The 12261-nt window shown below is 31.6% G+C and overlaps 1 protein-coding gene across 1 annotated transcript; it reads left to right on the plus strand.

Annotated features, from left to right (window-relative positions):
• Nucleotides 1–1638: 1638 nt before the first annotated feature.
• LOC105647974 (uncharacterized) lies at nucleotides 1639–7022 on the plus strand. Its single transcript, XM_012234202.4, has 6 exons — nucleotides 1639–2070; nucleotides 2663–2898; nucleotides 2977–3235; nucleotides 5956–6135; nucleotides 6219–6374; nucleotides 6507–7022. Exons 1-6 carry the CDS (start codon nucleotides 2041–2043, stop codon nucleotides 6678–6680), a joined length of 1035 nt encoding a protein of 344 aa, XP_012089592.1. The 5' UTR covers nucleotides 1639–2040; the 3' UTR covers nucleotides 6681–7022.
• The last annotated feature ends 5239 nt before the right edge of the window (nucleotides 7023–12261 follow it).

Raw genomic sequence — 12261 nt, forward strand, 5'->3', positions numbered from 1 at the left:
TTGTTTATTTATTATCGTATCCCGCTCATTCCCGTATCTCATGTCCCGTGTCTATGTAACTTAACTCCTTGTACATGAGACTATCCTATACACCCAAGTAATCAACAAAGATTGTTTTTCTTATTACCAAGAAAAAAATTAAGTTTTTATTTTTTAAAATTCATTTTTGTGTCTTTTCTAACATCGTATTTTTCAATAGTGATAATAAGTTTGAGAATCTAACTAATTATATTGAAATAAAAAATTAAGTACTTTTTATTTTATGTTTACTATTTATTATAAATGGTTGTTTATTTATTATCGTTGTACTATCCCGTATCTCGTGTACCATGTCCATGTAACTTAGCTCTTGCTACATAAGACTACCCTATATACTAAGGTAATCAACCAAAATTTTTTTTCATTACCAAGAAAAAATTAATTAGTTTTTTTTTTAAATTCACTTTTGTTTCTTTTTTAACATTGTACTTTTAAACGGTGATAGTAATTTTGAGAATTTAACTAATTATTTTGAAATAAGAAATTAAGTATTATTTATTTTATGTTTTCTATTTATTATAAATGATTGTTTATTTATTATCGCATCATGTACATTCTCGTACATCATGTCCTGTGTCCATGCAATCTAACTCCTAGTATATAAGATTACTTTATACACAAGGTAATCATTCAAATAAGAAATTAAGTATTTTTTATTTTATGTTTATTATTTATTATAAATAATTGTTTGTTTATTGTCATATTCAATATGTTCCCTTATATCGTATCCTGTATCTGTGCATCCTAATTTGTGGTACATGAGGCTGCCCATACACCAAGGTAATCAACCAATATTTTCTTTTATTACCAAGAAAATTTAAGTTTTTTTAATTCGTTTTTGTGTCTTTTCTAATATTTTATTTTTCAATAATGATAATAATTTTGAGAATTTAACTAATTATATAAAAATAAGAAATTATGTTTTTTTTTATTTATGTTTATTATTTATTATAAATAATTATTTATTTATTATAGTATCATGTATATTTCTGTATCTCATGTACTGTGTTCGTGCAATCTAGGTCCTGGTTACTCCATAAACCAAGGTAATCATTCAAATAAGAAATTAAATATTTTTTTTTATGATTTGGTATATATATTTTAATTTAATTTAATAGCATTATCTTGATGGACGTAAGTAATAGATATTATTATGATAAAGATATTATTTGAAAATATAAAATAATTTATTTTCTTACAATTATTGTCATTATAACTTATCTTCTTATCGTCTTTTATATATATATATATATATATATATATATATATATATATATATAGATTTAATAAAAATTAAAAAAATATTTTTACTTATAAGTTAAATAGGAGTTGTTTAGATAAACTATAGATAATATAATAGATAATAGACAATAATTTTGTTAGATTTTCTTTTACATGTTTCCTTAATTGACTCGAAATTAAAAATTAGGAAGAGATGGATATAATTCAAAGTCCCAAATTAGGTTTTGCCTCAAAGAAGCATCTATTCTTTTAGAACGACCAAAATATTCTTTTCAATTCCTTTAAACACGTTTAGGAATAAAAAAAGAAAATTGACAGAGTAAATCATAACACAAGTCAAAATCATATCGTATATCCATTAAAACTCTAACACTGATCAACAAAAGTCTCTCTCTTGTTCGCATACTTGTGTTAAAACACTGTATATGAGTGCCCTTTCTAGGTAGCTCTGCTTTCTGCTATACTAATAACAACAACAGTATATATCTTTGATTGCATGGTAATCTCCGTAATCAGGACAGAGACATCGAGAGCGTGCAACGGTCTAAAAGCATCCTTAATCATTGTTTTTCACGAGAAACCCTTCTTCTCTCCACTTCTCTCTGTCTATCGCTTTACTTTCTTTTGTTTAATTGTTTTAATAAGTTTTTGAATAAAAGAAATAGTAAAGCTTGACGATTAATGTAAAGGGCGGAATCTGAGCTGCAGTGCTTCAAATGCCTTTTCTTTGTATTCCCTTTTGAACTCTAAAAGAAAATCATGGGTGAAGATCTGTGCTTCTTCTCTAAGGTCTGTTTGCAATTTCTATTATAAGTTTCGTTTCTTTTTTTTCCCCTTTTCTTTTTTTCTGCTTTTTTTTTTTTTTTTTTTTTTTTTTTGTGTTTTAAAGGGATGTTTCATTTTTTTTTTCTTTTTGTAAAGAAGTATAGGTTTGTCTTTGAGTTATTTTTTGCTATGTAATTCGGGATAACGTGAATTTTGTGGGTTTTTGTGATCTGAGTTTTATTTATTTATCATATAAATTTCCAACTTTTATGGGTTTACTTTGTGTTTTCAGTTAAAAGGAAGCAAACCCATACTTTCTTTTTCTGTTATGGTTGATATATCCCAACAAATTTTTTTGTTAAACTGTTTAGTACTATTGACAGTAACAAAAGCTGCTCTAGGTTTAAGCTCATGTTGGATTGAAATCTACATATCAGCTTGTATTTTGATATTTCCGTCAATTCCCTTTTACTTATTTGGGCATTAGTTAAGGGCTTAATCCCGGCTTATTATGTTAGTCTAAAAATGTTCTTGCTTTCACAATTTTGTTCGCACCCATATCACTTGTTATTGTGGTTTAGTTATTGTTGACGTATGGATAATTCATGAATTACAGGATGCTTTTGTCATAAAGGCTCCTAAGAAGTCTCCATTGGTGTTAAGGATGGTTGTTTTAGTGCTTGTTATGGTTTCTGGTGTCTATATATTGTCAATTTGTCTTAAGCAAATTGGCATTCGCACCAATCCTGGAATTTTACGTGTTGGAGTGATTGAAAAGCCGTGCCCGGAACCTAACCTAGAGCCCTGGGAGATCCCTTATGTGCACTACCCAAAACCCAAAACTTATAGCAGGTAAGACATTAGAATATTGCATTTTACTTTAAATTCTATGCTTATTTTTTAGTAATGTGATTATTTGGTGCATTCTAGGGCTGAATGTGCATGCAATCCAGTGCGGTATTTTGCTATTCTGTCAATGCAGAGATCTGGGAGTGGATGGTTTGAGACTTTATTAAATAATCATACTAATATAAGCTCAAATGGAGAGATTTTCTCAGTCAAAGTTAGGAGGCATAATGTTTCAATGATTGTTGAGACTTTGGACAAAATTTATAATCTAGACTGGTTAAGTAGTGCTTCCAAGAATGAGTGTACAGCTGCAGTCGGCTTAAAGTGGATGCTTAATCAGGTGACAATGTTACTTATTTATAATCCATTCCTTGTATCATTGATTTTGTCCAATAACATATCAAAGCATCTGTTTTCACCTTATTTTTGCATAAAATAAGTGGTTTATGTATAATGAATACTTGAATAAATTGGAAACCATTTTGCTATGTATGTAATCTGAAACTGCTATAAGAACTCTGCTTATGATTTAATATTCATATAAGAGAGTTTAGTGCTTGGCATAATGACTTCTACCATTAGCTTAGAAAAGAAGTAGCAAAACACTAGGCCTTAAACTTCGAGTCCTATATCCGTCTTCTTTTATTGGTGACTAGCTTCTAATTTGGGAATGAACTTCCTTCTACCTCTAGAGGTGGCATTCATTTTTTTTTTCTTATTGTAAAAATGTTATCAAAAGTAATATAGAAGGTGGTCATTGACTGGCTCCTTTCTTCCAAGACCAAGCTTTTTAATGCACATATCGAAAGAGCTGATTGGTTAATTATATTTCTTTGAGGAATTTCAAGAGACATTATAGTCCATGATGAGATCTTGATGTGTTTTTTCAGTTGTTCGAGTGAGCTCATTGCTCGCCTCACTTCAGTTCCTGTTTTTCTGCATCCTTTATAGTATGAGAGATTGTTTGCAAGCAAGTTGATCAATGTAGTCTAGCTTTTATTTTTTTCAGTGGCAGAACTATGTGGACTCAAATATCATGTTCGCTCATAGCTGTTAAACATATAAATACCTGGGCATCTTGCTATGATCTTTGAGTTTAATTCTAAGCAACTAACAAGTATAATACGAATTTTCATTGATTTCACTGCTGACAATGCTGCTGAATATAAAGTAATTCTTTCCTTGGAAGTGCTTGTTGATATGAACTCTTTGCATGATCATATTTGAAATCTTGGGATGGAGGATTTATTTATGTATTATATAAGTCTGGAATGACTTTGCAAAGGAAATGCTATGGTTTGATACAAGCTTGAATTGGTTGCTTGGATGTCTGTGTACCCGTTCACAGAATTATTGAAAACGGAATTACAACACTGCTTGAGTGTAATATCTGTGCAAATAAAAAGTATGAATTTTCATTGATATAATGCACTTCTTTCCTTGGAAGTGCTTGTTATATAAAGTCTTGCATAATCATATTTGAAATCTTGGACTGGAGGATTTCTTTATGTATTATTAGGCAATTCTTGAATGAGTTGCAAACGAAATGCTATAATATGATACATTCTTGAAATTGATTGCTTGGTTGTGCATCCATTTGGTGACTCTGTTGATATCTATGTGCCTGCCTGTTCACAGAATTATTGAAAAATTTCATGGATAGTTCCTGAGTAGACCTTTAATAAAGGGAACCTTTTTTTTTCTCATATATTTAATTATCTTTTTTCTTTTCTTCTTCTTTTTTAACCCCATTTTGTGGGTTTTTCGTTTTGGTTTTTATTTTTTATTTATTTTTGTTTTTTTTTTTTTTTTTTGGGGGGGGGGGGGGGGGGTGGGGTGTGGGTGGCGTGTAGAGCAGGGTTAATGGTATGATGCACTCCTCATGCTTTTGGTGACTGATAGTGAAAAGAGCATCAAAGTCATTCCAGCACCCAAGAAAATTTTATTTCAGTGGCCAAAGCAGAATTGCTTCTGCTAGGATAGAAATTTGGGATATCCTATAATGAACTTCAATGATTTTACTTTTTATGAATATTAAGTGATGCAAATTGGCACCTGATAGCCAATTGGACTGTGTGGTTCATTGTTCACATGGTTCAGAACTTAATCAAATATTATATTATTGGTTGGCGAAAAATAACACCAATTGAATTGTATCATTAAAGCACTTCATCTGATTGAATGTTCGTCGTATGAGTTCCATTTGATACAATAAATAAATAAATAAATAAATAAATAACATGATTTAGAATCTCATGGCCCTAAGTTTTGTCCCAGTTTTGAAAGAGATAGAGGGAAGGGATTTATTGATTTCCATTATGTAGGGGAATGGAGAGAAAACTAAAGTGGAAAAGATGCAAAAGAGGTCGTATTTTTATATGAAAGTAATGTAATTTTGTATTTAACTTGATTCTACTTTGGGAAGAAAACTTATGTGGACGCAAGAAATCTATTTCTTGTCATGTTCTTTTCTATCCTCCTCTTAGTTCTAAACCAGACAAGGATAAAAGTAAGGAACGCAGCCTTCACTCCCTTTTCCTTCTTACTGAGTACAGGCGAAAGATTTTAGATAAACCAGTTCTATCCTAGGATTGGTATTCTAGAGATTGCTGATTGTAGCATTGGTATCAAGGAAACATTACTCCAATGGTACAGTGTTATCTAAGGCATTATAGAACAATTTGTTTCCATGTTATGAGATCTGGATCTTAAATTCAAGTCAGGGTTTATTGCTTGGTTCTGCATCCTATATCCAAGTTCCGGTTATGTTGCCCTTACCATACTTGGGTACAAGATCACCCTAATTTCTTTCAGTTGGAATGGGCTTAACTAATGAACATCAGTAGATTCTTTTCCCTTGTCAATAGTGAATATAATTTGTCATTTTCCTTATTGTTAGTTGGTCCTTCAAAGAATATACCACTGACATCATATTTTGCTAGGTGTCGGTTGGTCAAATTAAGTCTTATGATTTAGCTAATACTCTATCAATGGATTTCTGCTGTTTTATATTGCAACATATATATTTCTTCTATTCATCTTTTAAAACTGTCAATGTAGGGTGTGTTGCAAAATCCTGAAGAAATAGTTGAGTATTTCAAAAAAAGAGGTGTTTCAGCAATTTTTCTGTTCAGGAGAAATCTCTTGCGCAGAATGATTTCAATACTAGCAAATTCTTATGATCGAGAAGCTAAGCTAATAAATGGGACTCATAAGTCCCATGTTCATTCACCTCATGAGGTCTCTCTCTCTCTCTCTCTCTCTCTCTCTGACTCGGTCTATCCCTCCATGCATTATATTCCTAAAGTAAGTGATGATTTCAGGCGGAGATACTAGCTAAATACAAGCCTTCTATCAATGCAACTTTGCTCATACCCAATATGGAGCAAGTAGAAGCGACAACTGCCAAAGCATTAGATTACTTCAACAGCACCAGGCACATGATTCTATACTATGAGGATATAGTTAAAAATCGCACTGTAAGCAAAAACTATTTTAGTGTTTGCTGAGAATCCTTTTCATCACTTGTAGCCTTTAAATGTGGCTTCATTTCGACCATGTGACAGAGAGAAAACTTAGAACAGCTAAGTTCTTATTCTTGTATTTTGCAGAAATTGCTGGAGGTTCAAGATTTTTTGAAGGTTCCACAAAGAGATCTTAAAAGTTGTCAAATAAAAATACATAAAGGACCCTTGTCTAACCAGATTGATAATTGGAAGGATGTGCAAGAGGCCCTTAAAGGAACCAACTATGAAAGCTTCTTGTATGGAGATTATCGGAGGTAAAGGTAATAGAAAATGTACATAAGATGTTCTAATATCTGGCATTCTTTCGTATTTATTTTTTTAGGTGTAGGAATCAACAGGATTTAGAGCCTGTTGAAATTTTGGCTATAAAATTGGCATTTTTCCTTCGGTGTCTGATTTCTTATTCTTTGTTTTCCCCACTAAATTTATATTCCATTTATTCTTTTTGCCTTCTTCACTTCTGGAGAAAAGTCTTGTCTTAGAACTCATTTGGTAGGAGGAATAGCAGTTTCATCTTGCTTGTTCTTGCCCTTGTGTACTTTACTATGTGCTGACTTGAAGGAACAAATCCAAAGATGTATGATGATTTTATTTTAGCAACTTTCATTTCTGTGATGAGTTTCAGTATGTTTTTTTTTTTTTTTTTTTTTTTTTTTTTTTTTTGCGACACGTTCCATTTTTGAAGGCACTGTAGTCAGGTATGGTTCCTCCTGGAAATTGAACTGGAATGCATTTCAAGGAATAAGATTCCATTCCTTGCTTTGGTTTACAACGAATTCAAAATTCTTTTGAGATTCTTTGATTTATAAAGTTTCTCTTTATATTGAAAGAATATATATGTGTGTATGTGTTTTAAATATTATTAATCATAAAACCAATAAACCCCCCTATTATTTATAAATTACTAGTTTTTAAGAAGGTCGTTTGCACCTTAGTTATGTTTGTATTTTTTTTATATTAAATTTTGATATTGAAATATGATTTTTTTTTTTAATTTTTTAATGTTAGATATAAATTTTAGTCATCGTTATAATAATTGAGTAATATTAGTTATTAATGTTATCATTTAATTGTAATATTAGAATTATAATTAAATTCAAATATTAATTTTTATAATGTCAAGTATAAAATAATTGTTTAAGATTTCTAATTGAGTTCCTAAATTCAAATTTTAATTTTTTAATAACGTCATTAGTTATGAGATAGGTTTTTCTTAATTTAAAAAGATTTTTGAATGGAAGAAAAGTGGTTCCATATTTTATATTCAAACCATCTCTGTATAAAAATTTAAAAGGACGGTAGCATTTCCAGAGCAAGAATTGTTAACACCTAAGTAATAACACTTTTTAGAATATCACTTCCCTTATTAAATTTATCTGTTGCAAATTTATTCCATATAAACATCATCCCTCTCCCATTTCTCTAATCTGTAACCTAGAAGAAGATACAGTAGAACATCTCATCCTTTTGTGCCCTTCTCTTTCCAACTTTCAGCCTTTTAAACTATAGCTTAAAGACATAATGATCCTTCTGTGGAGACGAGGAAATGAGGATATACTTCTACAAATTGCATCAATATACTGGCAGATATGGAAAATCAGGAATGAAGCATATTTCAAAAATCCTAGAACTCTTAAAACTGGAGAGAAGCAAAATCCAACACCTTTGTTGCTACTTTCCATCCTCAACGTCTAGATGGCACAAGGAATTCAATCAAATGGACACCTCCTCCACCTGGTTGCTTGAAGTTTAATGTGGATGCAGCCTTCCATAACCAGCTTCTTGATGTTTAGCTGGGATTGGTGTTTCATACCAGAACTCAAATAGGGACTTAGTAGATGGGATTGCTTGTAGGAAGCCATGCAATATACCTTTGGTCGGTGAAGGCCTAACTATCTTGGAAGCATGAACATTAATGAAGCTATTTTTCAAAGTAAGGCTGGGTTAATTTCACTAGTGTGCCCTTACCTGAGGGTATGCGTATTTAACTGCACTTACACTTCAATTTGTAACTTAAAAATAATTCAATTTAGACATTGAAAATGTCTTTAACCGTTTTAATTAATTTTCGGCATTGGATGCCAAGTGGTATTACAGGAGACATATAACAACTAAAAACACTATCTGGATGCCGTATTACTTTTTTTTTTTTTTTTTTTTTTTTTGTTTTAAAAATACTTTTTAAGTAATAAAAAAATAAGCCAAATCGATTAATTAACTTCTTTATATTAAAAAAATCATCAGTTTGGCAGTTGACACCTTAAACGTGCAATATAGATTTCCTTGGAATTTTATCAAAAACAAATCACTTTTATGAAACTATTAAATGAAAACAAAGAAAAAGGTCATGAGTAAGATCAAAACAACTCGAAGTTAAGCTGATAGACATGAAAAGATCTAATACTTAATGTTACAAATCTTTAAAATGAATCTCTACATATAGAACAAAACAAACTTTTTTTAAAAAATCTAAAATAACAGAAACTTAATCATGATAAAATAAGAAGAAAATACATTTTTTTACCAATAAAAACCATTAAAGATTTTTTAAAATCTAAATAAACCAAGTTTTTCTTTCGCCAATTTATAAGAATGAGTTAAAATTATTTGTGGAGAAAAAAAAACCAACAATCCAAGAAATAAAAGTGCAAAATTAATAATTAAAGAGGGTTTTTGACAATAATAATGCCCCTCAAAAGACTATTTCCCAGTATAATGTCAAATCAAAACTATTTACCAATCTAATATTTGTCCTGATATGGAAAAGAGAGTATTGCACTAAAACTATTAACTCAATTGGCAATTTTAATGCAATATAAAAAGTAATTCCTACTAACAAGCAATTAGTAAAAAGTAATTATATGAATAAACAATAATTATATTATTGCCACTTGCATGTCGAACTCTGAATTGTAGAAACCACCTGCAGGCTATCTGATGTGTAATTTGGATGCATCAGTTAACTTTATTTCGGATATGTCTATTTTCGTTGCTGTGTTTAGGAACAGTTTGGTGTTTTCCAAGTTGTTATTTTTGGATTTATCAGGTGCAACATGTACCCGACTATGGTAGAAGCTTTTGGTTTGGGTGAAGTATTATCTTGGATTAAAAATCAACAATTGTCCACTATCCTCTTTGAAACAGATCCTTTGGTGGTTTTTCAGGCTATGTGAAGCGAGACCGAAGATGGTTTAGAGTTTGGTTTAGCTATTTCAGTTTGCAAACTTCTTATTGGTCATTTGTTTATGTTACTTTGGCTTAGATTCGGAGACAAGATAATAAGCCTGCTCATTTTCTTGCGAGGAAGGCTTGTTCCTGCGCTAGTTTCCTTGCTTCGGATCCAATTCCTACCAGTATTGAAGCTTGTATTTTGGAAGATTTAGTTTAATAAATAAAGCTTCTAATTCCCAAACAAGAAAAAAAAAAAGAGGAAAAAAAAAACTCTTAAGTTTAACTTGAAATAACCTTATTTTATGCTAAATTTTTTTACTAAAAATTATAAATTTATCCTCGTATTATGCCAAAATTAGCTACTCTATCCCCTATTATTTAAAATATACTATTTTGTTTCTATATACTGATTCCATCCAACTATTTCGTCTTTTCTTTAAAATTTTCATTTTTATGGATAAACTCTTATTTTTGTTTTATTTTCAATATTCATATTGATTGTAGAATTATTTACAAGTTTAATTGAGTTTTATTTAATTAATATGTAGAACTAAATTCCTTGAATTAGAATTCTTACTTAGAATCTCTTTCCTAGATGCTTGTAAGGCTCCAAAATAACAAGACAAAAGCTGAAAAGGAGTATTAATAAAATAGTCCAGTTAAGTGCAATCTGTAACTATAAGTAGTGTTGAATAACCTATATTGCCCATTGCATATGCATACATGCATACATGGATAACTTTTATGCATTCATTCATGATATATAACTACCATCTAGGTATAAATGCATTATTTAAGGAATTGCTATTTGTGCTGCATTATTCGTTGCTAATGAATATTGTTTGATTAGTTGTGGCGTACTTTATATACAATATAAAAAAAATATGAAACTGAGAATGATATCTGCAACCGCTCTGAATCGGTCGCTCGACAGATATATTTTCCGCAAAAAAAAGAGGGTTAAAAACCTTATGATGTTCTCTGGATGCACAATGATGTTTAATGAAGCCACATTAATTGTGCATTTGGAGAACTATGGGGAGATGCTGTTGAAATTATGGCAGGTGAATAGCATAAAAGAGTTGTTTCACATTGACTATTGAAGTAGATATTTCTAAATATGCTAGGTTCGTACCAAATATACCTTTAGATTTGAAATTAGTATTTACTCAAATTTATTTCATCATTTATACCCTTAACCAACATGGTGTTTAAATATGTCTTAGATAGTGAGGTTCGATCGTGAATGGATGTACCAGAGTTGAACAGGATCTTAAGGAAAGAATTTCTTGGATGGATTGAAATCATTTGTACAATTTGCAGTAGCTAATCCGAGTTACATGGATGGTAGCAAATTGAGGTGTTCATGTAAGCATAAGAAGTGCAAAAATAGAGCTTTCTTTGATGTCGACACAGTTAAGATTCACTTACGCAAGAATGGTTTTATGAAAAACTATTACGAATGGATACATCATGACGAGCCTCAGGTTAGTGGTTCCATTCGGTCTTTTGGTGTATCATCTCCCAGTCAAGTATCACAATTTCAGTCAGACGCAATCGAACGGTATAATGCTATGGTAATTGATGCTATTGGGCCAGAATTTTATTAGGTGAACAACATTCATCCATCTTCTATTGCTTTGAAGGCTTTCACGAGAATTGTGAAACTTTGTCTCGATAAGGAGGGACACTCTTGGCAGACAGTACTAGCAAAGGCGACGGAGTTTTATTGGGATGAGTTTCAGGTACGTCGCAATTGAATCAAAGTCTTCAATTACTTTAAATATAAGTATGTACATCAGAGGGTCTAATTGTTACAAATTTATATGTTTCAATTTTGCAGAAGTTATTTTTCTGGGGGGAGGCCTACAGCAATCATGAAGATCGCTTAGGAGAAATAGTGTGCAAATGGTTACGCTGACCTCACTTATAGGATGTGGAAGAGCGGAAAGAAGCAGCAAAGCAGCAGTGCGTTCCTTAGGAGGTTTGGGAGGCTTGGCAGGAGGCGTGGCGTGATCCAGATTTTATGGGAAGTGTGAGATTTATTCATAGAATAGGCTTAGTGAGATCAGTGGTCGAGGAGCAAGACTATCTAAACATATTGGTGGATCTATCTCCACTGCCGAGGTGACTCAGCGCCTGGTAAGACATGACTCAAAAAAACTATTGCTTAATATTTTATCACTAATAGAAAAAATAATTTCATTTTATTGAAATGAAATGCCATGCAGGTGAACAGATGGGTCGTGATCCTACTCCAATCGAAGTCTTCAAGTACACTCATATAAAGGACCACGATTTAGAGACCTTTGTTGACAGGCGTGCGGTTAGTGTTAATATAAGTATACTTTCATTCTCTGCTTGCTTTCAAATGTAATATATGTTTAACTATTACATTGCATTTTCTATTTTCAGGAGAATTATCATACAGCTCGAGAGCGTGTGTGATCTTAGCTGTATGATCTTCATAGCCTGAGAATGCAAAACATGCGACTGTTGATGAGCTTCAGCTATATTGGGAGGCCGTAGGAGTCGAGAAGAAGAGAAAAGTCTATAGGATTGGCTCGCAGGCGGCACACTACTATGCACACTCAAGTTGTGCCGCAGTGAGTGCTTCCACACTAGCATAGTCGGACTCCAAGGAAAAGGAGATTTGTGTGCTGCTGCT

Source organism: Jatropha curcas, chromosome 6, assembly GCF_041381405.1.
Source record: "Jatropha curcas cultivar XTBG-Jc1 chromosome 6, XTBG_Jcur_1.0, whole genome shotgun sequence".
Classification (NCBI taxonomy): Eukaryota; Viridiplantae; Streptophyta; class Magnoliopsida; order Malpighiales; family Euphorbiaceae; genus Jatropha; species Jatropha curcas.

Excerpts from the sequence above, each read along its gene's own strand:
- LOC105647974 (XM_012234202.4), top strand. The coding sequence starts at position 2,041 with ATGGGTGAAGATCTGTGCTTCTTCTCTAAG. Across the intron at positions 3,236-5,955 it reads TAAAGTGGATGCTTAATCAG|GGTGTGTTGCAAAATCCTGA; the intron begins GTGACAATGTTA and ends CTGTCAATGTAG. Across the intron at positions 6,375-6,506 it reads ATATAGTTAAAAATCGCACT|AAATTGCTGGAGGTTCAAGA; the intron begins GTAAGCAAAAAC and ends TGTATTTTGCAG.